At 42.7% G+C, this 27,888-nt stretch overlaps 3 protein-coding genes across 6 annotated transcripts in view; 1 reads left to right on the forward strand and 2 right to left on the reverse strand.

Moving 5' to 3' along the window:
- Positions 1-4,234, reverse strand: part of ANKS1A (ankyrin repeat and sterile alpha motif domain containing 1A) — a 175,043-nt gene extending 170,809 nt beyond the window's left edge. For all 3 annotated transcript variants that reach the window (XM_088024027.1, XM_028120671.2, XM_088024028.1), the window contains exon 1: positions 3,921-4,234. In XM_088024027.1, coding sequence (XP_087880153.1) covers positions 3,921-4,108 — 188 coding nt within the window. In that variant the 5' untranslated portion in view covers positions 4,109-4,234. The remainder of the gene's footprint in view (positions 1-3,920) is intronic.
- Positions 4,235-5,477: 1,243 nt separating this feature from the next.
- On the forward strand, positions 5,478-12,676 carry TAF11 (TATA-box binding protein associated factor 11). 2 transcript variants are annotated; one of them, XM_028120743.2, is made up of 5 exons: positions 5,478-5,735; positions 8,588-8,736; positions 10,801-10,888; positions 11,239-11,335; positions 12,005-12,676. In XM_028120743.2, exons 1-5 carry the CDS (start codon positions 5,565-5,567, stop codon positions 12,133-12,135), a joined length of 636 nt encoding a protein of 211 aa, XP_027976544.1. In that variant the 5' UTR covers positions 5,478-5,564; the 3' UTR covers positions 12,136-12,676. The 2 variants fall into 2 exon arrangements, with proteins under 2 accessions (XP_027976544.1, XP_027976545.1); XM_028120744.2 differs by lacking the exon at positions 11,239-11,335.
- A 215-nt stretch (positions 12,677-12,891) lies between these two features.
- The window catches only part of BLTP3A (bridge-like lipid transfer protein family member 3A), a 62,839-nt gene continuing 47,842 nt past the window's right edge, over positions 12,892-27,888 (reverse strand). The window contains exons 15-21 of the mRNA XM_028120595.2: positions 24,002-24,198; positions 21,979-22,133; positions 21,740-21,890; positions 19,322-19,584; positions 18,762-18,870; positions 18,319-18,425; positions 12,892-17,714 (exon numbers count right to left, since the gene is read on the reverse strand). Of these exons, the coding sequence (XP_027976396.1) occupies positions 17,589-17,714; positions 18,319-18,425; positions 18,762-18,870; positions 19,322-19,584; positions 21,740-21,890; positions 21,979-22,133; positions 24,002-24,198 (1,108 nt within the window). The 3' untranslated portion in view covers positions 12,892-17,588. The remainder of the gene's footprint in view (positions 17,715-18,318; positions 18,426-18,761; positions 18,871-19,321; positions 19,585-21,739; positions 21,891-21,978; positions 22,134-24,001; positions 24,199-27,888) is intronic.

Raw genomic sequence — 27,888 nt, forward strand, 5'->3', positions numbered from 1 at the left:
CCTAAGGAAGTGTGTAGGGCTATGCACATCTATGTTAATAGTCTCAAATTACTAAAAAGTGGGAAAAATTATGATAGATTTTAATTGCTTTTTCTGTCTCTTATTTTGTCAGTCTGTCACACAGACATTATTCTGCTATAAATGCTGTAAGGAAACAGACCATGCATCAGGAGAGGGGCTAATTCTGATAAAGCACCTACTATGTCTGAGATAAATTTTACAGTGCATCTAGCAATTGGCCTGGCACAAAGCAGATGACAGGTAAACACTAGATAAATGAACACCACTAACGTGCCGACCTAAGTGGGCCCTCTCCCCTATTTATTGTCTCTAATCTGCCATAGCCCAGAAAACACATACCCAAGTATGAAAGAACACCATTTATAATATATTTGGCATGATACTTTGTACACAGCAGGGGCAGTATGGCAAAACTGTATGGGCTGAACTGAACTGAGGATGGCTAACAGGGAGCATTTACAATGTGCTAGAAAATGTGGAAGTATTTTACACACAGTATCTAAGATGATACCTATAAGGCAAACAATATTGTCCCCATTTTACAGATGCAGAAATTGAGGCTCCAAGTGGCTGAGTAATTTGTATAAAATCAAGCAGCTAGTCCATGCTGGGAGCACACTGTGAATTCAGGCAGTCTGACTGCAGAACATTATACTCTACTGCCTCTGAATAAATGTGCAGTAAATAAGTCTATAACAACTCTTTTTTCCTAAAAGTTTTTGCTAACTTTCTGATTCTCAGGTATGTTCTCAATTGGTCAGTGTTACTATAGGTAAACATTATATTGACAGGCCAAAGCAATAAACTAGGAAAACTAGGCAAGTAAAGTATGAGCTGATGAGCTACTGTATGCTCCAGATGATGGGTTCCAAAGAAGTAGAAGCCTGAGAGATCTGTGTGTATTAGGGTCAGTAGGAAGGGCTTTAAGAAGTTAAGACCTAAGCCCAAGAAGCATAAGAATAAAGAAATGGGGTGAGAGAGGGAGCATTTTTTTTTAAAGATTTTATTTATTCGACAGAAAGAGACACAGCGAGAGAGGGAACACAAGCAGGGGGAGAGGGAGAAGCAGGCTTCCCACGGAGGAGGGAGCCCAATGTGGGGCTCGATCCCAGGACCCTGAAATCATGACCTGAGCCGAAGGCAGACGTTTAACGACTGAGCCACCCAGGCGCCCTGAGAGGGAGCATTTTGTAGCTTAAGAATAAACACAAAACCTTCGTGGAACTAGGGGAGGGGGGTCGTAAATAGATGAACAAACACACATGTGGTTTAGAACATTTATATCCACTGCAACTATAAGCTCCCATTCTAGCCAGCTTTACTTGGTCACTCAAACAGCTGGACAAACATAGGTTACAGTTGGCAGTACTACTGAGGGTAGGATATGGCAGCTAATGCAAAGGCCAGATCTGAAGCTAGGATTCCACAGCTCTTGTTAAGGGTCCTTGGAGGTGAGGAGTGTGGGCATAGGGAGCCTACCCTCTACTATTTCCAAACCTAAAATGGGAGGACATGCTGACCTACGGACTATTTAAATACAGAGTGTCATTTGCTCAGAAATCTTTCACTAGGCTGAACCAGAATCACCTCTAATTAATGACACACCTAGTGTAACCAGTGCCTGAAGATCCTCCCTGCCCCTAGGAATCCCAGCGATGAGAGGATAGGGAAGTTCTTGGGCCACCTACCATCTCCATAAGAGACACAAGAGCACGTCAGGAGTCAGCTCTCTTATGCAAGGAAATGGAGACACCATGCACACTTTATGACAGAGACTGGACATTTTAGTATGAGGCCCAAAGCAAAAACTGTGGTCAACAAACATTTCCTAGTCTTGCTTAACTACACGGCAGCTAAATCCTCAGCAAAATTTCAACAGTCTCTGAGTGTGAGCAGTAAGAGTAATTTGACCTGTACTTGAAAGTGGGAGATATTTGAAAGTTTCTCATGTCAGCAGGTTATACTAGGGGTTAAGGTATCTCCGGCAACCCTCCAAATGCTATATTATTCAACCAAATAGAGACAGGCACCTCCACACTTGTATAGTCTTTCTCTCATCTCTCAGACATCAGAGTGCAGAAATACCAAAGTAATCCAGGGAAGATTCGAAACCCAATGTATGCATTCAAAGTACATCTTTTGAGGGGCACCTGGGTGCCTCAGTCGGTTAAGCGTCTGCCTTCGGCTCAGGTCATGATCCCAGGGCTCTCTGCTCAGTGCAGAGCCTGCTTCTCCCTTTGCCTCTGCCTCTGCTCCTCCCCCCACTTGTGCTCTGTCTCTCTCCAATAAATAAATAAAATCTTAAAAAAAAAGGTACATCTATGGAACACCCGTAAGTTGTCAGGCACTGATCCAGGGACTGGGGCTATAAACATAAGAAAGACTAAGTCAATCTAAAAGATGGAAGTGTACCCATTCATTATTATTACCCTTTATCACGCCCAACCACTCAAGGCTCCAGGCAGGAAGTTCTTCTAGTGCCCCACTAGCACCAGGTAAGTTTCCTTTCCTGCTTCTGTGCCTCTGATCAGGGCTTGCCCGGAATGCCTCACTGTACTTCACCTACCTAAATCCTCACATCTTTCAAAGCGAACTGAAGGCCCCCTCCTGGAAGCTCTGGTCTCTATCTCATTCCCAAAGTTATGTCTCATTTCTCCAAAGTACTAACAATTACTGCCAGTACCACCATCAGCCTATTTAGAAATCTGTCATCCTCTAATTGATACTTTTATTCTTTCAATGAATCCTGAGTACCAACTGTGTGACAGCATTGTTCCAGGGGCTGGAGAAAGGGCAGCAAATAGCACTGGTTTTAACCTCCCCAAAAGAACTCCTGGGGAGAGTTCTTCTCTCATACCGCTTTTTAAAAAATCTTCCTGTGTAGACGTGGGCTTGTACCCGGTGCTTAATACCTAACAATTTATTAGATCCTTGGGCTGCTTTGGTCCAAGCTCACTCGAATTTAAGTAATTGAATAAATTAATGGGGAAACAAAAGCCAACGAAGCCATTTCTAAATGAACTTCCACTTCTTAAAAACCTCAAAAGAACAAGGAAGGAAAAGAAAACAGGCAATGAAAGTGCTGCTGAACCAACACATTTTACTCACACTGACAAAGCACGTCCAATTCCCCCCTCCAAGCCACGCAAAAGTGACCTTTCTCTCTCAATCCGTATAGCTCCAGATTCAAGTGTTTATTTTAACAACAGATCTCAGAAAAGTTTAAAGCACCCCTCAGTTTCCTAAACCAGTCTTTCTAAAGCTTTGTTTCTTGACGAATAAACCCCTTGATGAACCCTGCATATGCAGGATTAGCAGACTAATCCAATGAGGTTCACTACAACGAACTAGAATTTGAGCTTCAAGCACAAGAGGGACTAAAAGAACACTCTGAATGTGATAAATCCAGACACAATTTTAATATAAACAACAAAAGCCAGGTCCTGCGGTGCGTGGTGGAAGGTTCCAAGTTCCCAAAAGAAGGGAATCAAGAGAATTTCCTCCAGGGGAGCGGCGAGATTCTGCAAGCGTGGGAGTTTCTGCAGGAGGTGAGGGAGATTTAAAATAAATATTCTTTTGCTCTAAAGTGGTTTGTGAGATACGACAGCTGGCACCCTACAGCGGGCGAGGGTGAAGCCGGGCTGTGCCATGCGGCGGCGGCTGCCACCCGGGCACTCCCACCATTCTCCGCAGCCGGGTCAGGATGCGAGACCGGAGCCCGGCTCCGCGCGGACCCGCACCCGCGCTCCTCGCCCCGTGGGCCACCCGCCCTCGACCCGAGGCACCCAGCAAACCCACCCGCCCGGGGTCTCAGGAGCGCGGACCTCTCTGGAGACCCAGGAGACGGGCGGGGGAGAGGAGGTCTCCAGGCGGCTGTCCGGGCCCAGCGCGTTACTCACCTGAGCAGACTGGAGAGGGGATGGCTCGAGGACCCCAGGCCGCCGCCGCCGCCGCCGCTGCTCCCGGAGGAGCCGCCGCCGCCGCCGCCCCCGAAGCCTGAGGAGAGCCGCTTCCCAGACAGCAGCTTCTCCACCGCCGGGAGGTGCCCGGTGCGGGCCGCCTCCAGCAGCTCCTGCTCCTTCCCCATCCCCAGGGCCGCCGCCCCCTGGAATCCCTTCCCAGGGCTGCGGCGGAGGCTGCTCCGGCTCCCAAACTTTCCGTCTCCGGGCAACGCACCCCCCAAACCGGCCGGGGACACCACCCCCCCCCCGCCTTTTCGCCCCAGGAGCGCGTCACTTCCGGGATCTGGCGTCACGCGTCACCGCGCCCTCGCGCCCCGCCCCCTTGCCCACCTAGCTGGGCGGGGCTCGGCCGGCGGGTACAGGTGGCTTTGGTCTGCTGGAAACGGACCTGGGTCTGAGGAGATAGGACTCCAGGGGCAAGAGGAAAGCGCCTTGTAGTTACCCGCTGTACAGAGGGAAGGGAATAAATGGGGCCCACCTGTATGCGCCTCCCGAAGTGCGCTCCTTCCCCAAAGGTTTTGGGAGCCCACAGGACAGGAAATACGGTAATTCACCCAGGAAGCGTAGAAACAAAGAGAGAAATATGGTAACGCGCACCTACATTTCCAAGCCCATTCTTTGAGCACGCATAAATTAAATATGTGGTGGATGTGGGAACCTAGTGATACAGAGGTGAATAAAATGCCCCGCTCCGTACCTCAATGAGGGAAGAGAGGAAAAATTTTAAATAAAAATATCTCCACTTCTTCATGGTCCCAATCTCTGAAATGGCTCGTTAAAGTGAAATATGCAAAGAAAAGACCTCCCATCCCAGTAGGATTTGCTTCCTCTTGCTTTTGATGAGATTAACAAAACTGACAAAAGAAGTCAGGCTTGTGAAACTGACCTCGATCTTGAGTACTGGTGAATTGGAAAACTCACTTAATTGGGTAGAAACAATGTGTTTTTGCTACTAGAACTGTTCCTAGCTCGAAGTAGGCGCTCAACAGTTGTGGAGTGAATAAATGGATTGGATCAATTCTGTTCAAGCTATATGACTTTTTTTTTTTTAGGATGTTTAAGGAACCGAAGAGAAATGCTGGCGATTCACACAGGTCCACGGTCTCTACCCAATTGAAATGTACGAGGTTGAGTCCCTGCCTAAAAGTTTACCGGATAGCCGCATCCCACTACACCGGCGTACAACGGAATTGAGTTTTCTCCCGTCCCTAAAACTTTACTCTGAAGAAAGCGGATTAAGGAGTTAACTACGTTTTTAGGAAGGCAGAAAGGAGGGGGGGGGTAAGTCCTTCAGTAAACAACACAACTGTCTTTTACAAATGCTGATTTCCCAATGTGGAAGGAAAATCCACAAACTGAATTCTGTACCCTCAATCTATCCTCTCCAACCGCCACCAAACCAGACTTAAGAGCCCCGAAGTCCTCTGCGCATGCTTCAAACTGTCCCCTCCGCGGAGCCGTAGGAGTGATGTTATCATAGCGCGACAACAGGAAGTAAGCTTGTGGGCGGCTGTATTCCTCTAGGTCGGGAGCTCTAGAGTCTGACAGGACTGCGATCTCTCCCCTCTTTTTCTTGCTGCTATGGATAATGCCTGCGAGTCGCCCACGGAAAAAGGAGGAGAGACAGGGGAGTCAGATGAAACGGCCGCTGCTCCCGGGGGTCCCGGCGCTACCGACACGGACGGAATCCCGGAGGAAACTGACGGGGACGGAGATGGGGACTTGAAAGAAGCCACGGCCGAAGAAGGCGAGGTAGGGAGAGAAGTGTTGATGAGGCCAGAGATTGTTAGTGCTTGCTGGACCGGCTTTCTGGTTGGTCCCTGTCAATCTAAGATAACTGGAACTCACCATGACTCCCTTTAGATCTGCGAAGGTGGGTGGGGAGAGGGAGGAGACAAAGCTATAATGCTGGTTCGGTTCTAGACATCCAGCCATTGGGTTAATACTTTTAATCCCTTAGATATCAAGGCTACTTCTAAGAGAATTTTTTTTAAGTAAACTCTACCCCCAAGGTGGGGCTTAAACTCACGACCGTGAAATCAGGAGCGGCATGTTCTGCTCACGGAGCCACACAGGCGCCCTTAAGGGACTTTGACATAGCCTCTTGGTTTTCCTGGTGAGGAAATTGGGATCTAATGTCACACTAAGACTTAGTGCAAGAGCTAGAACCCAGGATTCCTAGTACCCCTTTGACCGATATATGGTTTCTCCTAGATGTTGCTCAAGCATAACTTTGTCATTATACACTGCAGAATCGTTCAAGGAAGACTTTGAGGGAGTTACTGGATTAGCCACGTTTCTACCCTCTTCAGACATTTAACTACTACCGGTGATCTGGATGCTAATGTCCAAGGGTCTCTATAGCATAAATACACCAAACCCATCAGTTGTGCCACCCGAAGAGTTCAGCAGTGTTGCCTAACTGAGCATCAGTCGGGGGACCAGAATCTCAGTGTTCTCTCGGTTCCATTTCTAGAGATAGAATCTTGGAGTCTTAGAGTTTCTTAGGGACTTAAAGGGATCATGGGGGAGGACATTGGATTAAATAGAAAGCCTTTCAGAGCATTAAGTTGCATCAAAACATATAAAGTAAGAACTTTTAGAAAAAGAAAAATGTGATGAAACTATTTTAAGAAGGAAACTTTAAACAGATCTGAGGGACAGAGAAGATTTGAATAATCGGCTCAGTCCCATAAGGAGCTCACTACATGCAGAAATTTGCACCCAACAGAAGATAGTTTTTTTTTTTTTTTATCTGAAACACTCTTTAAAAATTGATCATATAGGAGTGCCTGGGTGGCTCAGTTCGTTAAGCGGCTGCCTTCAGCTCAGGTCATGATCCCAGCATCCTCGGATTGAGCCCCGCATCGGGCTCCCTGCTCAGCGGGCAGCCTGCTGCTCCCTGCCCCTGCTCTTGTGCTCTCACTTGCTCTCTGTCTCTCCCTCTCAAATAAAATCTTAAAAAAAAAAAAAAAAAGATTATATACCATACCACAAAGAAAAACACAAATTCTTAAAAGTAGAAATCAAAACAGGCCACATCCTGTTAGTATAGTGCAATAGACCTAAAATTAACCAAAAAAAGCTTCTCCCCACCCCCACTCCTCCCAAAAAACTAGCATCTGGATATCTTAAACTATTTTTTAACTAGCCCTTAGATTAAAGAAATAAAGAGAACACTACATTAAATTCTGTGGACTTTCAAAACCTTATTTAAAGAAAATTTCATAGCTTTATATATTTTTATTATTAACGAGATGCTGAAAATAAGCACCCAACTCAAGAAACCAGAAAAAAAACCAGAACGGAGGCACCTGGGTGGCCCAGTAGGTTAAGCATCTGCCTTCAGCTGAGGTCGTGATCCCGGGGTCCTGGATTCCAGCCCCACGTCAGGCTCCCTGCTCAGCGGAGGGCCTGCTTCTTCCTCTCCCTCCCCTTGATTGTGCTCTCTCTCTCTCAAATAAATAAGTAAAATCTTTTTTAAAAAATAAATAAATAAAAGAACAGAACAAACCAGAAATATTTGACATGTTCAAGTTTAGGCTAAATAAATTTGAAAACCTAAGAAAAATGACTTATTTTTAGGGAAAATATAAATCACCAAAACTTAAGCACGGAGAGGTTAGAAAACTTGTATTAAATAGGTAACTAGAAAGAAATTGAAAAGTTTTTTAAAGGTATACTGCCTTCACTTTCACCTACCCCCCTCATATTCCTGTATGTGTTTATATGAGTTCCACTTTAGGGAAAACAGAGGTTAAATCCCATTAATGAGGTTTGTTGTGTCTTTTGATTTTATATTAAGGTAGAGGGGGTGAAGTTTGGATTTTGATTTTAATTGCTATTAAATAGACATTAAACATCTAGCATGAGTAAACCTATGCTAAATGCTTATGTGGGGAGAGAGAAATAAGAGACAAACCTATCTTCAAAAAGTTTTCAGTCTAGCAATGAAAAATAAATATTTGCATGATACAGTAGAATTGAGAGACAGGAAGAAAAGAGCACTACACGTGGGAGAAGCTCACTTATAAGTTCCAAATCCAGGGCCGCATGGCTGGCTCAGTTGGTAGAACATGTGACTCTTGATCTCAGGGTCATGAGTTTGAGCCCCATGCTGGGGGTAGAGGTTACTTAAAAAAAAATGATTAAAAGTTCCAAATTCAAAGAAACACTGTTTTGATGAGAAGGTGCCTCCTTTTTAATATTCTTTCCAGATGGAATCATCAGCAATAAAGAGATCTATAGATTTAGAGGCAGAAGAGCTGGCTGGATGGAGAGGACTTTTCTGACATCTCCTCTAAAGAATGAGGTCAGGAAAGTGGGCTCAAGGGGGGGAGTGGTTTTCATGATCCTTGGCATATCATTTCCTTTGTAAACATACTAGCTAAACTGGAACACTGGATTATTTGGCTGGTTTTCCTTCCACAGCTGGGCTATAAACTTCTTTAGGAGAGTGTATCTTACACATAATGATGATACAGCCAGTGTTTGGAACAAAAAAACTGTTGAATAATGGGTTTGTTCTGTTGTAATAAGAATGAGGTCTTACCCAAGTCTGGAAAGTAGGCCACGTATATATGGGGTTTTTTTCATCTTCTCAGCTCAAGAGTCAGGACATCTCAGATTTAACAGCAGTTGAAAGGGAAGACTCATCTTTACTTACTCCTGCAGCCAAAAAAATGAAAATAGATACCAAAGAAAAGAAAGAGAAGAAGCAAAAAGTGGATGAAGATGAGATTCAAAAGATGCAGTAAGTCACTTTCTGATTTTTTTCCCCATTTCAAGGCTCTAACTTGACCACACAAAGTTAATAAATTTTTTTGGCCTTTAAATTTTTTTCCTTTTTTATATTCAAAAGAAAATAAAGCAAATAATACCTTATGTTACATTTTAGAAAACATAAATAAGTAAAAAGAAAAATATCATCTTATCACCAGAGATAAAAACTTAATATTTTGGTGTATAGTCTCCAAGATACTTTCTATATGCATATATATCTAGAAATAAATTTTTTCAAAGATGTTACTGTTTGTAACCTGTTTTTCACATTATATACGGTGAATGTTTTCCATGTTAATAATTATATATCTAGGTCCTAACCTTTTTTTAAATGGAAGTAGCTTCATTGTGTTTTTTTCAGTTTGGGGTTTTTGTTTTTGTTTTTTAAGTAATCTCTACACCCAACATGGGGCTCAAACCCACAACCCCAAGATCAAGAGTCACACGCTCCACTGGACTGAGCCAGCCAGGCATCCCTCATGGTGTTTCCTGATTGTAAAAGATGTATGGGCTCATGCAAATTATTCAGAAAATACAGAAAAATGGAAAAAAAATAATTACCTCTAATCCCACCACCCAGAGTTAACCCTGGATATATATTTGATTATATACTTCTTCAGATTTGGGGGTTTTTTGGGTTTGTTTTTTGTTGTTGTTGTTTTCAGACTTTTTTTTTTAAAGATTTTATTTATTTATTTGACAGAGAGAGACACAGTGAGAGAGGGAACACAAGCAGGGGGAGTGGAGGAGGGAAAAGCAGGCTTCCTGGCAAGCAGGGAGCCCAATGCGGGGCTCCATCCCAGGACCCTGGGACTGTGATCTGAGCCAAAGGCAGACGCTTAACGACTGAGCCACCCAGGCGCCCCTCAGACTTGTTTTTAATGTTTTATATGTATAGCCAAATATTTTGTCAGTAGATACGCCCTTTAATCATCAGTTGCATTGGCTGCATTATATTCCATTATGCAGGTGAATAAATCAGCCAATCCCTGTAGTTCTTTTTTTTTTCTTTTGACAACATTATGATGAGTATCTTTGAGGACGTTTGCATACTTGTCCATTTATTTCCTAAATAAACTCCTAGAAGTGAATTGCCAGTTCAAACAGTATGAATATTTTCAAAGGCTTTTCATACACATTTCCAAATGCTTCTCCAGAAAGGTTGTTCCACTTCACACTCTACCAGCAGGTATGAGTTTTTGTCCTCCCATTCCTATTAGTACCATTCTTCATACTATTTGTCTGATTCATGAAAAATATTTATTTATCATTGTCATTTCTTTAGTTAATAATAGTTAATTTTTTCCTCTGTATTGGCCATTGGTATTTTTGTAAATTCCCTGTTCATGTCCTTTGCTCATTTTCTAAATTAAAATAGCCATCTTTTTATTTATTTGAAAGTATTAAGAGTATTAACCCTTTTCCATATATTTTACAAACATTTTCCCCCAAGTCGGTTAATGTTGAAAACTACTGGTTTGAATATAAATATATGTATCAAATTTTTACCATCAATGTGTAGTAAGGTAGAGTTATGGGGAGAGAGAGCCACGTGCTGAAAACAATCTATACAATCTAGATAGTATAATATACTGTGACCCAACATTGTTAAGTTTTTGTTCCTAATGAAGTAGAAAGGAAGTTGTGTTTCACTTTTTCTCAGGTTCTTTAAGAGTAGAAACGCTTTGGAGCACCTGGGTGGCTCAGTCTGTTGAGCATTTGTCTGCCTTTGGCTCAGGTCGTGATCCTCGGGTTCTGGGATTGAGCCCCGCATCAGGTTCCCCGCTCTGCGGGAGGCCTGCTTCTCCCTCTGCCTGCCGTTCCCCTTGCTTGTGTTCCTTTTCTGTCAAATAAATAAATTTTTAAAAAAAGTAAAAATGCGTTATCTTCATTCCTTGTAAGCACCAAACCTAATGCTATTGACCCCTCAAGAATTCATTTTCTAATTGTCTGAGACTTGCTTTTAATTGATGTGATAATATATCTTAAGCATTTGTTCTTGTAAGCCAACTTAATTACCTGAATCTTTGTCTAGAATCCTGGTTTCTTCTTTTTCGGAGGAGCAGCTGAACCGTTATGAAATGTATCGCCGGTCAGCTTTCCCTAAGGCAGCCATTAAAAGGGTAAGGATGGACTACCACACTTCATTTCCATCCGATGTGAGAGCTGAACTACACACAAGAGGAGCTGTGTCCATTAGCATTTTGAGTAGGGTGTTAGTCAAGGTGATGGATCATTCATGCAGGAAAATAAAAATAACATGTCCCTCAATAATCAGTTGGAGTTTTGTATTTCAGGGATAGGGTCTCGACATATAGGTCACTATACACCCGAATCCTTGTTTTAATAGTCTTAATTTCAGCATCCAGCCTTTAGCAAACACTTTTTAAGGAAAAAAAAAAACTCTTAAGGGTACCATATTCCAAAGCCAATTATTGGCTATGTTAATCACGGTCTTTGTCCTTCTTTCAAGCTGATCCAGTCCATCACAGGCACCTCTGTGTCTCAGAATGTTGTTATTGCTATGTCTGGTATTTCCAAGGTTTTCGTCGGGGAGGTGGTAGAAGAAGGTGAGTATTATTAATACACATATGGGATTGAACCTTTGGGGGTCTTATTTTCAAGAGTATCTATACTAAGGGACCTATTAAACACTTGTGGGAATTTGCATTTGCACTAGTAGTTAACGAAGTGGGGCACCTTGTATTCAGGAGAGCATGACCATTATTCCTTAGAAGTTTTAATACTCAGAGGCAAGGAAGAATCTGGGAAATCTTTCTGGATGCCTGTCCCCAGCCCAGGGTGACAGAAGCATACTTCGTATTTTTCTCCAATGGACTTTGCTCATTTCTGTTGCCCAATTAAAGACACAAGAAAAGCAATCACTGGGGTTTGACCAGTGTGGTATGATGAGGAGTTGTCCCTGATGTTATAGACCCATGGGAGCTGCCCTCCGTCCATCAAGGAAAGAACCTGGCTGCTGTGTATTGCTAATCTCATCAGTGAAATGTTTTATTTTTTTAAGCATAAGTTATGTTTTAAAATATCGCCTATGCTAAAGCCTGATAGGATATACTAAAGCTAACGTGATGTGTTTTATAGCATTCTCTAAAGAAGGGAGTGTCATGGTTTCCTTAGCAAGCTTAAGAAGGGCTAATGAAAATTATAGGATTCAAATGGATTATGTAATATGAAGTTCTTGTGTGACAACGAAACTTTTCTTCTTGTCTTCTGTTTAGCACTGGATGTGTGTGAGAAGTGGGGAGAAATGCCACCACTCCAACCCAAACATATGAGGGAGGCTGTTCGGAGGTTAAAGTCCAAGGGGCAGATCCCCAACTCAAAGCACAAAAAAATCATCTTCTTCTAGACCAAAGCCTAGAAAGGCCTGGTACTGAAGGAAGAAGCGCTGGTTCCAGACCTGCTGCTGCATGAGACTTTTGCACTGGTGCTTTAGTATCTCAGTCCTCCAAGGATTCCATGATGATTTTAATGTCTTTCTCGGAACTCTTGATATTCATCGCATCGCAAAGGCATGCAGCCTGTTTCATACTTGCCTTGACTAAATATTGGGACCTCTTTGAGCATTTTGAGGCATGGAACTGTTTCTTGGCCAGTTGGAAGAAGGTACATGGGCCTTAAGCATCTTCTAGACAGGGAAGCTGCTTTTAGAGAGAAAACCTTTCCAGGAGAGCTTTGACAATTTCACACTGAAGCGTGAAGTTGCTATGACATAGGTTGTTTCTTCCATCTGGTTTTAAGTGGATGAAACAACCAGAAACTTTTGACTTGAGATACTCTACCATGAAAAACATAGTAATAGCAAGAGTAGTGGAAAAGTCTGTCCCTGTAAACATGTAAAGTTCTATGGATTTTGGTGAGTGATCATTAAACTGTTTTCCAACATGCCATATGTGTGTTCATTTTCTGTCTAGAATGGGGAGAAGTTCATCATTCTTCTCTGGTGTCAGAATAAAATTAGTCTTGGCTTTTTTTGAAAATTTGAGCCCTTCCCATTTTCTATTAGAACCATTAAAATTTTATCTCATAAAAGAGTACTTAAACCACTTAAAAATAATGTAAAAGCCCATATATTTCAGGTTCCTATAAACAGATATACCACAACCAGTGTTTAGTAAGTTTAATTTGTTTTCAGGTGGTTCACAGAACCAGTACACTCAAGGTTTGATTAGATAATGCAACATTAAAATTTCCCAACACTGACCAGTATTCCAGTTCATCAGATACATTCTCATTGTTTTCCTCAAATAGAGGGGAACAGAGTGACCTTTTATTGACAGTGATTAGCAGTAATAAGGCTACTGTATATAATTGGCAATCCCCAAGAATTCTTTCCTCTGTCATTCAGTGTCATAGGGAGAAGAGTTTTGAAGCTGTTCTCTTTCGAAGCTTTCCTGAGCATGTCTTAAAAGATGCCAGTTCTGTTTAGCACCCTGATGGAGGGGAAACAGCTTGGACTCACAAAGTTCAGCAAATCCGACTTTGAGTATCTTATATTAAAACCCATGGCTTTAAACATATATTTAGCTAGTGAAGAAGACACTTCAGTGGGACATTCCACAAAGAAATGTTGTAAGACTCAGGCTAAATCTTAACCAGATAATAAACTGAGGGGAGGGGGAGGCAGATAGTCTCTCAGCTCTAACAAATTTTTTTTAACAATTATAGGAACTACACCTATTGCAATTTGAGATATTGGATAAGGCTGAAACTTATAAGTAACAAGGAAGAAAGATCACATCACGAGTCTAGCCATTTAGCAAAGCCTCACAGTTTAAGGTTCTCCAAGAGTTTCTCCTTGTGTCTGCTGTGAGATAGGGAAAATAATCCCCACTCAACAATAGCGTCCATCCATACCTATCCAGAGATGAATGGGAATATTCCTACTCTAGTAGAAGGCAGGAGAAGATCTAGGTGAGGGCTGTAGTCTCTGGAAGGATGGTACATCACACCAGCTTCTCTCGAAACGGTAATGACTACGGTAAATCACGAGGTCAGGACAGCTTTTCAGTTCTCAACCAAACGTCATTCTACTAGCAGTGCAGCAATGTTTGTTCGTTTGCACAGTTTTGTGATGTTACTGTAACTGATTTTAGAAGTTTAGGCAAGTATTAAATGAGAAAAAACTAACCCTTAGTGTAAAGGTTTAGAATGGCAGATTCCCGTATCACTATGGCAATACTTGAAACAACATGCTTTCCACTACCCCCTGAACTAGGCTAAGGGGAAACTAATGTAAATGGGTTAAATGGAAGCATTTAAATCCTGGGGTATGTTGAGGGGTAGTGTTTATCCCTTGTATACTCCGTACACAGAAACTGTTCCTTTCAGTACTATGAAAGGGTACATCAAGTCTGAGGACCGTGGCAAAATGAGGGTCAGATTACAGAATACAGCAAAAGCAGCCATCACAAGAATAGAACCCATTCCTTTAGTCTTAAGTCAAAGAAATGAGGTTAATTATTCCAGTGAGTTGAAAAATCTGAGATCAATAACCATCCCTGCAGCTCAGCTAAGAGATATTTAAAGTAGTCCATATGCACTAAAGCCTACCTCCAGTACATCCATGTAAACAGGAAATCTCGACAATCATAGATGAGACATAGTTGGAAATGCTTCACAGCTGAAATGGTGATGTGCAGCAGCTGAGGTCTTTGAGGGATAGTGGTGCTATCACTCCAGACATTTTCTTGAGGTATTGTTATTTCTTGTTCACAGAGTCTTTGAGCTCCAAGGCAGAAATCATAAGCAGTCCAAAGTACTATTTTCCTTCCTTTTTTTCTTTACATTTATCCTGAGAACTACCAACCAGTTCACATTTCTTCATTATGCAAGTCTTTCCCCCAGCGAACAGGAGTATGAAATTACACAAGATGATTGTTAACTAAAATTTCCTGGGACAATGACCCCTACACCACATTTTCTGCAGGAGGATTTCAAGACACAACAGCCAAGGATGCCACATAGGAAAGTCAGAAATCCTAGGGCTCCATTTGTCACATGGACAAGAACTCCAGAGAGCCTAGAAACCTGACTGAACTCTGGCCATTAAAGGGGTTAGCCTGGATGCTTGCCAGATTTGCTTGTATCGCCGACCAGCAAGCACAAGCTTAAACCGAAGGTATACCAAGCAATGCCCATTAGTCATTTTCTTTGCATGCAGGGACACCAGAGGGACATGGTGCAGGTGGGGGTAGGATGTGGGGGAGGAGGAGAGGGAAAAAATCAGAATGTGATTTTAAACCAATTCAAGTGAGTCTAAGTTTGAATAATTGTTTTCCGACTACTGATCTCCCTCTGCAAGGCCTCCTCTAAGAACATTAGAAAGGCCATACTTGAGAGGACGAGTGATCCATTTTGTTCAACACTATGCCTTCTGAAGGAGCACTAAGGGGGAGTGTGTAGAGGAACACAGTTACCGTCTCAGTGTGTCTCACCAAATAGCCCTAGTTTTCCATAATTCCATTGGAAGGCCATTATACAAGGATTCCTCTTAAACCTTCACCACCCATACATAGCCTCTGTCAGCATCACTTCTCGGACAATGAGCTCTTTAAGTTTCTGATTTGCTAGAAGTGCTTTCTTGTACTTAAGGCGATGAGGTTGAGCCCCAGAGCTAGAATATCAGGACTTGGTGAGCATGTCCTTCCTCTTGACTGGATATCTGATCTCACACTACCCTCAGCTTTTATCTTTCCAGAGTTGGAGCTAACATTTTAAACTTGTGTCCTCATGTGGAAGTATCTCCACTCCCTGATAATTTTTGCTATTCTCTGGACCTTTCGTCCCTTCACCATATATTCTGTAAATAAGGTCACTAGAAGTGCACAGATAATGTAAGCCATTAAAGTGGTGTTCTATGAGGTCCTGTTTTCTGTGTTGTCTCCACGAGCCCTTCCTGATGGTGCAGTCGGGCTTCGAGCCAGAGTAGCCAGCACACTGACCCCTCCTTCCCCTCAGCAATGGTTAGGTTACTTTGCTGAGTTCTAGCAGAGCTTGCTGCCTTGCTGATTCTTCTATTACTTTACACTTCCCTAGACTGAACCTCACCTGTCATTTTCCTGTGTCATCACAGCCTGGCTTGTGGGCCTTCTGTGGTTTTGCCTTTTTTTTTTTTTAATCCCTTCTGGTTTACCTTTCACTGCCTGAAAGTAGTGACATTTGACTGCATTATAATTTCCTACTTCCAGGTAATTTATAAAAATCCTAAATAAGGTTAAACCAAGCATCCACCCATAGGAAACTCCCCTGTTAGCATTATCTCCAAAAAGATGTTTATTCTTAAGTCTCTAAGTTGTTTCCTAAGCATGACAAAGTATTCCCGTATCTCATAGTAACTGGTGTTTTTAAAGTTGCTTTAAGTGAAGAACCTTGACAAAAGTTCTTTAGAAGTCTGAACAAATGATATCTTGTTGTTTCTTGAATGCATGTTTCTTTTTATCCTCAAAAAAACTAGAATATGCAGGTCAGGCATGATTTCCCATAAAGGAAAACATTTATCTTTCCTCCAATATGTCATGTGTGATTAAGACTTCAATGACACCAGTAAATCACTAATTTTACCATCTTGCCAATTCCAGGTGAGTTAGCGGATGAACTTCTGTCCAATCAACACAGCTTGAAGTATATTACAGAGCAGTATGGATGAAGGTAGAATGCTGAGGAAGAATTAGGTAGGAAAGAAAGAGGGGGAAAATCATTCTTTCATGGGGCAAGGGGAAAGCCTAGCTGGGTTGAAGGGTTTTTGTTTTGTTTTTTCACTTAAGTCAAAATTTTATGATTTTAAAAAGCCACAGTGATAGAGGAGTATGAGAGGCAACAAGTTGAGATGTTTACATTACAGTTTAAAACACATTTTCAGCTCCCAAACCACCAAGTGCAAAGGAGAGTGCTGGCAGAAAGTCCCAGTGCTGGGAGAGCAGATGTGCCAGGAACCCGGGGAGACAGAGGAATCAGTCCTGAAGCGCAGCTGTGGAAGGCAGGCAGGACTCCAGGCAGGCAACAGTGGGCTCAGCACTGGCTCCCCTAGTGATTCTTACCACATCATACCTTCAGCCTAGCTCAGTGAATATTGATGTAAGTTTCAAATAATGTCATAGAAGGGAAAGATACAACTGAGCCACTACTGTCTACTTTCTACCACAGCATCACGATGATGACAGGATAACAGAAAAGAACCTTAACCCTGAAAAATCTGATTGTAGTATCAGCCAAGATGGTATGAGCTTGGCTCCCTTTCCAAAAAAAGGCGGCAACCAGGTCTCCCTTACTCTTGTGCCTCTCCTGGCTCCTGCCTTGCCGGCTATTTCCTGTTCCACTCTACTACCATGGCCAAAGCTCAGGCCGAGGACTTTTCAGGTCTGCTACAGGAAGCTCTGGGACGTAGAATCTTTGGTGGCTCTGTGGGTGACTGAGGAGGTGGGTACTTTCTCTTGTTCACACAGGTTGTAGAGAAAGCAAATGTCTCTTGCCATGAAACCAAGTGGTGAAATGGCCCTACAGTGTCGACAAGATTCCACCTAGTGTGCAGAGAGCCAAAAGGCTTTATATAGGCAAGACATGATGCTTGAGCCACACGCAAAGCTGCCCCCAATTTCCTAGAACGTGGCCGTGCTTTGCCCTGTCTTCCACACAAGTCAGAACAGCCGGTAGAAAGGACACCCCAGCGAGTGGGCTGACCACTCCCCAGGCCCTCTGGCATCCTCAGCAGACTTCTTCAGTGCTGGCCGGTGCCTTCTGTCACAGGTGGTGCTATTGCTGGTGATCTCCTCTCTCCTTGGTAAGATGGCTGAGCCACTGCTATCAGAGCTCAAAGAGGGGGTTATATTTCCTAATCTCCTGAAGCAGTCTTTCTTTCTCCTGGTTGGCATCGGCCAATGCTTGTTTAGTTTCTATAAGTTCCTTTTGTAGGGTAGGCAATTCTTTCACCTGGGGAACAATAACAAATTTACAGTTAATAAATAACATGCCTTGCAAAAACATAAGGGAACAAGAACTCAGAATTCAAGCAGAAAAATCCACAAATTTGGTTATTGATCAAGAGAATATAACCAGATCTTTCTAAAAGCCTAATCGGGGCAACCTGGGTGGCTCACTCATTAAGCGTCTGCCTTCGGCTCAGGTCATGATCCCAGGGTCTTGGGATCAAGCCACACATTGGGCTCCTTGCTCAGCGGGAAATCTGCTTCTCCCTCTCCCACTCCCCCTACTTGTGTTCCTGTTCTCGCTGTGTCTCTCTCTGTCAAATAAATAAATAAAATCTTTAAAAAAAATAAAAGCCTACTCCTGTCTTCAGAGTTCATCAGTTATAAGGACAGCAGCAGTAGAATTATGATCAGCAACCATTCACCTACAGTTCCTGAATTATATCCCCTAGTAAGCACTTATAGAAGTTGCTGCTAGGTGACAGGAGCCCAAACCACCCAGCTATACATAGTACAGACAAACTTTTCAGCCCTCTGAGTTTTACAAGCTTCTGTAATTACAGCCACTAAGGGTCGGTGGGAAAGGTACTGTTCAGTTAAGTCCTCACCTGCTGTTCAAAAGCTTCTTCTGTGGGCACCAGAAACATCTGTTCTTTGGGGGGCTGCCTCTTCTCACTTTTAGGTCCTTCAGCTGATGGTCTGTCTTGAGCAGCAGCTGGAAAAAAGTAAAGGTTCTAAATGACAAACTCCTGCCAACATGCAAACAATTCCTAGTTATCATCTATCCCTTTATAGGAGAAAAAAGGCAGAGAAGAGGGGCGCCTGGGTGGCTCAGTCGTTAAGCGTCTGCCTTCAGCTCAGGTCATGATCCCAGGGTCCTGGGATCGAGCCCCGCATCGGGCTCCCTGCTCAGCGGGAAGCCTGCTTCTCCCTCTCCCACTCCCACTGCTTGTGTTCCCTCTCTCGCTGTGTCTCTATCAAATAAATAAATAAAATCTTTAAAAAAAAAAAGGGGGGCAGAGAAGCCAGGAGGCTGACAAGCCCAACTCACCGCCTATGTGGAACACACCATCGTCACCCCGCTTCAGCACAACATGCTCCATGGCCAGAGTGATGGGGATAGGGCCTGGAGATGTTGGATAGATGGGGGGGGTATCATCCTGCAGGAAAGAGGGAAACCACATGATGCCCCCAACCAGTTCAGAGCAATTCAGGTAACAACCCTTGCTTCTACCATTCAGCTTGAAGCAGTGTTATGCCATTATGTATCCATACGTTTTTGCAAGGCAGAGAAGCAGAACTGAGTCTCTCCTATTCTAGAGATGGTCAAACTGAGGACCAGAAAACCTAATGGGCTTATTTATACATAGTCATGTTGCATGCCAGAGACAAGGTCAGGGCTAGTGACAAGGTCTCCTCACCTAAATCTAGAACACTCTGATACAACACACATTTATGTATTACTACAACCTTCACTAAGAATGCTAATATGCATTTACTCACTTGGTCCTCACCACATTGGACCATGACAAGGGTAAAGTGTATATAGCTATCGCTGCCAAAATTCCTTGCCTGGCAAAGTCTAGGATAAAATCCCAAAGCTCCTCTCACCTTTAGGGTGATCCTAGAGTGCAGGAACTCAATCTGCATGGGAACTACCACTGGGATCTCCTCATCCTCCAAGAAGGGCCCCAGTCCATTAAGCACCGAAGTGAAGAGCTCAAGGTCACAGCCTCGAAGCAAGAAATGCAGGAAGCCATTTTGTGTGGCCAGTGGGGAATGAACAGCTGCACCAGGCCCCACCTCAAACCGAAGGCCCACAGATGGCCTGATGTGGTCAGTCTTCAAAGCTGAGGATTCCTGAAAGCTTGTACCTTTGAGAAGAGAGACAGAAATAAAACATTAATTAATTAACAGTCAGGGACTATTCTAAGCACTTTACATATATTTAATATTCATAACAACCCTATGCCAAAAGTATTATCATCATTCCCATTTTAGCGATGAAGGAACTAAGGCACAGAAAATAACTTGCCCAAAGTTCAATAGCTTGTAAGTAGAAAGGACAGGACTTGAATGCAGGCAACCATGACTGACTGCAAAGACTGGGCTTTTGCTATCATGCCTCTCAGGGTGGAAGGGAAGTCAAGGATCAATAAAAAGCTGGCCTTGTTATAAATCTGAGACACTGATGGGCTTGCTATAAATCTGAGACACCTTGGGCTAAAGGCCAAGGGAAAGCTCTTAAAACAAAGGACCCTCAACTCTGCTAAATTTGAACACCTCTTCTTTCTCCAAGTCTTGGTGTTCTCATTTCTGATAAAGCCATGCAGGATCCATGCTAATCTCCCCAAAACTCCATAAAGAACTATCACAGGTGTAGCCAAGGATATGAAAAAACTTACACAACTGCAAATTGGCACAAGTATTTTGGGAAAAAAACTGGCATTATCTAGCAAAGTTGAAGCTACACCTACCCTAATGCCCTGAAAATTATATCCTCAGGAATGTAACCCCAGAGAAACTCTCTTACATACCAGGAGACATGTACAAGAATGTTCAAGGCAGGGCGCCTGGGTGGTTCAGTTGGGTAAGCGTATGCCTTCAGCTTGGGTCATGATCCCAGGGTCCTGGGATCAAGTCCCGCATTGGGCTCCCTAATCGGCAGGAAGCCTGCTTCTCCCTCTCCCTCTGCTGCTCCCCCTCAACTCATGCTCTCTCTCTCTCTCTCTCAAATAAATAAAATATTTTAAAAAAATGTTCAAGGCAATCCTATATGATATGGCAAAAAAAACCCAGAAACAACCCAAAAGTCTGTTAAGAATAGAGAAGTAAATAGAGTAATGGGTACAAGGGATATTTTAGGGGTGGTGGTAATGGTTGCACAACTCTGTGAACTTGCTAGAATTTATCAAATTGTATACTTACAATAAGCAAATTTCATAAATGCAAATTATACCTCAATAAAGTTGTTTTTAAAAAGCAAAAGCTAGTAATATTTATACAATAGAATATGATACAGCAATGAAAATGAATCACAGCTAATTCAACAACGTAGAAGAATTTGAAGAATATCAAAGAAAGAAGCCAGTCATGAAAGAATACAGACTATAATCCCATTTAGAAAAACTCTAAAACCTGCAAAACTAAATAATACACTGATAACAAACATGTAGAAGAGTTGTAAAGTAAAGCAACAGAATGAGAAACAAAATTCAGGAGAGTGATTCTTTATGACAGGTGAGAGGCAGAGGAAGATTCAGGAGCGGGGCTCCTGGGGACTTCAAAGTTAATGGTACTATTCTGTTTATTAAACTAGGTGGTGGTGTACATGGGTTCACTGTATTTTTATTATTTTATACCTTACATATATTTTCTAAGTATTCCTAAGTATCTACTCAATATTTTAAAAAATATTTTTAAAATGAAGAATGCAGCATAAGCCCAGATTTTTCCTATCTTTTTTTTTTTTTTTTAAAGATTTTACTTATTTATTTGACAGAGAGAGAGATAGCGAGAGCAGGAACACAAGCAGGGGGAGTGGGAGAGGGAGAAGCAGACTTCCTGCTGAGCAGGGAGCTCAATGCGGGGCTCGATCCCAGGACCCTGGGATCATGACCTGAGCTGAAGGCAGACTCTTAACACTGAGCCACCCAGGCGCCCTTCCTGTCATCTTCTAAAGTACAAATATCAAAGGATTGAATATGAATGACAGAAGTTCCCTGATCATATACAGTTGGATGTCAGCAGCTACACAAATGAAGTGGACAGCGGCCTCCTGTATAAGCTTAAGGAGCACCTGGGAAGTGAAGATGGTGAATAGCCTACTGAATGCAAAGCCCCAGAAAGAGCTCTGGGAGGTTCCCCTGCAAGAAGGCTTGACTGGAGTTCCTCCTCCTAATGGCTGCTGGAGAGAAGGACCAAGGGCTTGGCACTAGGACAGCTACCCTTGGGGCCCAGTGACAGGAGCAAGAAGCTAGGGCTGCCCCAGATAAATCCCAGCTCCCCTGGAACAGCCCCCATCCTCACCTGAGCACTGTCCGTGCAGGAACTGCCAGAGTCCCACGGTGCCCAGCTGTTGGACACTCAGTTCCTCTGCCTGCAGGGCTACAGCCAGGTCCTCACCACGTACCTCGATCCCCAAAGATACCTCATTCACCTTCAGGACCAGAATGGAGACCTGTAAAAGGATACTTTCTTAGCTGAGTGCCTCGCAAGCTTCCAGCCTACAGCCTACCCTCTGCAGAGAAGAAAGGAGAGCAGCTGACCGGGTGAAGGCCGAGGTCTTCCCCACTGGGTGAGACTGAACTATTGGCCTCTGGTGACCCCTGGCCGTAACTATCCACAACAGGGCTCGCCTGGACACCAGCACTGTCCAAGACATTTGGAAGAGTTCCTGGTGGAAGAGATTCTGGACCAGACTCTGCATAAGAAAGACAACAAATGAGTTTGAAAATCAAAAAGTTCTGTTCAAATCCAATCTCTAAAAACAATGACAACTGTGGAAAAAAAAAACACTTATGACACTTATGAGACAATTGGGAATTTGAAAACTGGATATGATGAATTTAAAGAATTTAATTTGATGAATTTAAAGAATTGTTGATTTTTAAAAATGGGACAGTGGTATTTGGTCACATTAAAAAAAAGTCTGTAAATGGATGCAACCCAAGTGTCCACAGACAGATGAACGGACTAACAAAATGTGGTATAAACATACAATAGGGTATTAGCCTAAAAAAGAAAAAAATTCTGACACGTGCTATGAAGTGAATGAACCCTAAGGCCATTATGTTAAATGAAACAAGCCAGTCATAAAAGGACAAATACTGGGGTGCCTGGGTGCTCGGTCGGTTAAGTGTCTGCCTTCAGCTCAGGTCATGATCTCAGGGTCCTGGGATGGAGCCCGCGTCGGGCTCCCTGCTCAGCGGGGAGCCTGCTTCTCCCTCTCCTCCCTACTCATGCTTTCTCTCGCTATCTCTGTCTCTCTCTCCGTCAAATAAATAAATAAAATCTTTAAAATAAAGGACAAATACTGTATGATTCCATTTATATGAGGTACCCAGAATGGTCAAATTCAGAATACAAAGTGGAATGGTGGTTGCCAGGGGCTGGAAGAGAAGGGAATGAGGTACAGGTTTTGTTTTATGAGATGAAGAAAGTTCTGGAGATGGATAGTGGTGATGGTTGCACAATGAAACTTTTTTTTGTTAAAGATTTTTTATTTATTTGATAGAGAGAAACACAGTGAGAGAGGGAACACAAGCAGGGGGAGAGAGAGAGAGGGAGAAGGAGGCTTCCCATGGAGCAGGGAGCCCGATGCGGGGTTCGATCCCAAGACCCTGGGATCACGACCTGAGCCGAAGGCAGACGCTTAATGACTGAGTCACCCAGGTGCCCCTGCACAATGATACTTAATGCTCCTTTTACAGTTAATAATCCAATTACAGTTAAAAATGGTTAAGACTGTTAAGTTTATGTAATACATACTTTGCCACAATTTAAATTTTTTTCAAATATTTTTGAAGTTTATTTTCTAGAGATGCATAATAAAAATATTTATGGATAAAATGTTATGTTTGGAATTTGCTTCAAAATAACATGGGAGGAAAGGAAGTGAACAGAAGTATATATGAAACAAGAATGGCCATCAGTTCTTAATATTTGAAGCTAGGTAATGGGTACATGAGCGTTCATCATTTGATCCCATCTACTTTTATACATATTTGAATTTTTCCATAATATTCCATAATCATAACAAAGCAAACAGGGGTACCTACCACCCAGCTTAAGAAACAGTACATTCTCTTTTTACTTTATTTTCGTTTAGACACTCTTAAGGGACCATTTAAAAAAGTCTCCCGTTCAATAAGATGAAAGAACCAGTGTAGCTTCCAGTGATGAATGATCTCATTCCTAATAGTTACTCATTTTATCATAGAAAAAGCTCCTATTTTCCAACAATAAAATATGTAGTTAGGGGGAAAAAAAAAAACAACAAAAAACACTAACCACCAAACTAATCCTCCTGCCACAGCCACATGGCTATAAGACCAGCACTCTCTCTTCTGGTCTGAGTCTCATTCTGTGATAAAGGTCAAGTGCTAACCAATAACCTAGAAGATGTGTAAATAAGCCAGAGCTACAAATCCACTAAAATTTCTCTTTTTTGGTTTTGGTTAAGAAAATACCTATTTTATCAAATCTCAGCTCCTTTTGTATCCTGCTGGTATATAGGCAGCAGAAAGAACCCTTTTTGGACTTCGGTTTCACCTGGCTGCTTCCACCTACCAGACTCCAAGAGCGTCACAAAGCTATCACTGCCATCACTGTCCACGGAAATCCGGTCTTCAGGGCCACTGTTATCCAATGAAATGCCATCAAATGACTGCTGAGATACTGTCCTCTTCATGGAGAAAAGTCGGAGTCGGGCAGCCCCTCCACTCAGTGGTGCTGCCGCCCCCTCATCTATTTTGGCCATGGGTTCCCTGTTTAAGAGATAAAAACCATGAGCGCCTGTGGGGCTCAGTCGGTTAGGTGCCTTCGGCTCAGGTCATGGTCCCGGGGTCCTGGGATGGAGCCCCACATCGGACTCCTTGCTCTGCGGGGGGTCTGCTTCCCCCTCTGCCCCTCCCCCTGCTCATGTGTGCGCTCTCGCTCTTCCTCTCTTTACCATGCGTGCACAAAAATAAATTTAAAAATCTTAAAAAAAAAAACAACACACAAATGTGGCTTAGAAGATATGTTTTGTCCCTTGCAATGCCCATCCCTTTCAACCCAAACAGTTATTTATACATTAACTTTGATGTCAACTATTATCTGCTGTAAGGGGGTCACACCATTTTTCAACTGCTGGCCTTTCTGAATCTGGAATTTCAAACTGTGTAAGTAGCTCTGCCATATCAACATGAAATATCAAGTGTAATCAAGGTCATCCCATATATAGACAAGACCAACTACCTACAGCCCCAGTGCAAATGAATGACACCTGAAGCCACCCACATCCATTCCACAAGTATTTACTGAAAAACTTGTGCACATAAGGCACCATACAAATCACAGGGAGTGAATAAAATAATGCACAAGGCATCCTCTGTCCTCAATGAATGTATAAACTATCAGGAGAGAGGAGATTCAGATACAACCTACCATCGTATGGGAGTAAATCACACACACCATAAAAGAAGGACAGAGGTACAAGCCAAAAGCTAGGCAGTATCAAAGGGGGGAAAGGATGAGAAGAAGGGTATCAGGAATAGCTTTGTGGAAGGAGATGGCATTTGAGGGAGCCCTTGAGGGCTGTGAAAGAGACAGGGAAGGGGCATTCTATGGGGAAGAAACAGCATGAGCAAAGACATGGAGAATGGAGCTAGAAAACAAAAAGTACCTTTGGAGACAGTAGCTCAACCCAGCTAGAGCTTAGGTTTTATTGGGAAGAGCTAATGGAAGATAAAGTTAAAAAGGCACAATACAGTGAAAAGAAACCTTTAAAGATCATTTAATCTTCCCATTTTATAAAAGAAACTGACTCAAGGTCATAGTTAAAGATGGAATTAAGAAAAACCCAAGTCTCCTAACTCTTGCTAAGTGTTTATTTCCCCCTTTTTTACCACATGAGTTGCAGCCAGATTACAGAAAAACCTGGATAAAAGATTATATGTGAAAGTGCTTTTAAAACTATAAAGTACAGGGGGGTATATGGGAAATCTCTGTACCTTCTGCTCAATAATTCCTATGAACCTAAAACTATTCTAAAAAATAGTCTATTAAAAAACTGTAAAGTGAGGGGCGCCTGGATCACTCAGTCTGTTAAGCGTCCAAGTCCTGGTCTCAGTTCAGGTCTTGATCTCAGGACCATGAGTTCAAGCCCCAGCATGGAACCTACTTAAAAAACAAAAAACACAAAGTGCCATATGGAATATATCACAATAATTGATTATGCCACACTAATAAGTTCAAACTAAATTCAGGGGGTATAAGGGAAAAGCCTAAAAGTTTTAGAGTAGGGAAATAAGATCAGACCTGTGTTTTAGGCTCTTTCAAACAAGCTAGTGAGGAAAAGACCTCCAATGAGGAAATCAATTAATAGTTTACTGAAATAGTCCACATGTAGGAAGAGACAGCAAAAAGGGATATGAGACTCCCTAAAGCAGTGTTCTCAAAGTGTCATCCTGGTAGGAGCATCAGCATCAACGGGGAGAGGGAAGGGGCTTAGAAATGCATGTTCTCAGGCCCTGTCTCAGACCTACTGGATGAGAAACTCTAAGGGTGGGAATCAGCAATCTGTTTTAAGAAGCCCTCCAGATGATTCTGAAGCAGGCTTTGGTCTGAGAACCCCTGCTCTAGGAATTACAGTCAGAATCTGACAAAGGACTAGAAGAGGCAGGAGAATGATACTACTGAATAAAGAAAGAACTGGTCTAGGGAGGGATAGGGAATTTAGTTTTATGTATGTGAGGTTTGCCACACCCCTGGGAAATCCATGGGGAACTTACATGCAGTAGATGGTTTTTGATGAAGAGCAGGGGCGGGGAGAAAAGTCAGAACCGAAAATACAGACTACAGCAGAGGTAAGGAGATGAATAAAATAACCTTGAGAGAAAGTATACAAAAATGCACTGAAGTTTGGCAAATTCATCAAAAACCTTAAAAATGTTTGCAGCATTTGACCCAATAATAACCCACTTCGAGGTTTTCATTCTAAAGATTTAGATATGCATAAAGAGTAATGTTCACAAAAACAAGGGCATTTAACACAGCTTTGGTTCTGAGAAAAACCGGAAACACACTAAAGCGCCCCCCATAGTGGGATGAATGAATAAATTAGGATAAATCCATTTGCCAGAATACAATAGAGGAATTAAAAATTATGTATTCAGGTACCTCATGAATGGGAAATGATTCACAAACAAACATTAAGTGAATAAAACTGGAAATTTTCTTGATGATAGAGAAATAATTCTATTATTGTAAAAATAGTATTCGTGTATAGTGTATGTGTGTACACACCTATAAGCATTCACATGGGTACCCAAATACAGGTATAAAAATTGGAAGAAAACAGATCCAAATGTGAATGGTGACTCTCTCTGCATTGTGCTGTCACAAGTGACTTTGTTTTCTTCTTTATTCTTCTTTTCCTACACTGTCAACAAAATGAACACAAATCATTTTTATAATTTAAAACATAAAGATTATGATAAAAGTGATCAGAACACGGACAGCCTAGTGCAGCAGAGCGGTTAGGTTTACAGGACGGAAGGCAGAAGACAGCAGCCAAGGAAGAAGGAAAGACCCCTGCCGAGAAGCACGGTGTGAGGGCTGCGCAGGGCTCTGAGCGTCCGGGACAACCGCAAGGCCGACACGAGGAGCCGAGGACAGAGGATTGAGAAGAGGCCACGGGACTGGGCCATCAGCACGTCAAGGTTGGGGGTTGAAAAAAGGCCTGTGTCACACACCTTTCTTTTCCCTTTAGCACCCCCTCTCCTCTTTTCCCATCTCCATTTAGAAAAAGCAGCACATTTGGTGACTGCGAGTCCAGGCTTTCAATCCTCACCCCACCACTCACGAGTTGTGTGATCCCGAGCAAGTTTCTTACCTCTCTGAACTCAGTTTCCTCACGTGTAAAATGGGGACTGATATTATTACCTGCCTTACAGGGCTGTTACAAGAATTCAATGGATTAATATTGTAAGCTTTCAGGAGAGTGCCTGATACGTAGAAAGCACTCCGTAAGTGTTGCCTAGTATTATATCATTTCTCCCTTCAAGTTTTCCCTTCTCCTTCCTTCTAGGCTATCTGTGCCTAGCAAGTACTAACACTGGCATTGCTTAGAGACCCACTTAGACCCACAATCCACTTAGACAAAGCTCCAAAGCCACTGATCTTCAAACGATGGTCCCCAAACCACAAAGCATCCCAACAAAGATTTCCCATAGTCTTCATTATCATTCCTAAAACCACAAGGCACCAATGAAAAAATCCATACCTTTCCACTCTTCCGATTACACATTTCTGTATTTTTCTGCTTACTCCCTACTGTATCTTCAGTGTCTGACACAGAGCCAGGCACAAAGTAGGGGCTCAAAAAATTTTTGTTGAATGAACATATGAAATTCTTCCTTCTCTACTACTCTGGCAGACATTGATAAGGTGTACCAGAAAGAGCAAATACAAAG

The sequence above is a fragment of the Eumetopias jubatus genome, unplaced genomic scaffold (assembly GCF_037043125.1).
Source record: "Eumetopias jubatus isolate StellerSeaLion01/CBP00866 unplaced genomic scaffold, mEumJub1_p1.0 scaffold_6, whole genome shotgun sequence".
Lineage (NCBI taxonomy): Eukaryota > Metazoa > Chordata > Mammalia > Carnivora > Otariidae > Eumetopias > Eumetopias jubatus.

Excerpts from the sequence above, each read along its gene's own strand:
- TAF11 (XM_028120743.2), top strand. The coding sequence starts at position 5,565 with ATGGATAATGCCTGCGAGTCGCCCACGGAAAAAGGAGGAGAGACAGGG. Across the intron at positions 10,889-11,238 it reads CTAAGGCAGCCATTAAAAGG|CTGATCCAGTCCATCACAGG; the intron begins GTAAGGATGGAC and ends CCTTCTTTCAAG. Across the intron at positions 11,336-12,004 it reads CGGGGAGGTGGTAGAAGAAG|CACTGGATGTGTGTGAGAAG; the intron begins GTGAGTATTATT and ends TCTTCTGTTTAG.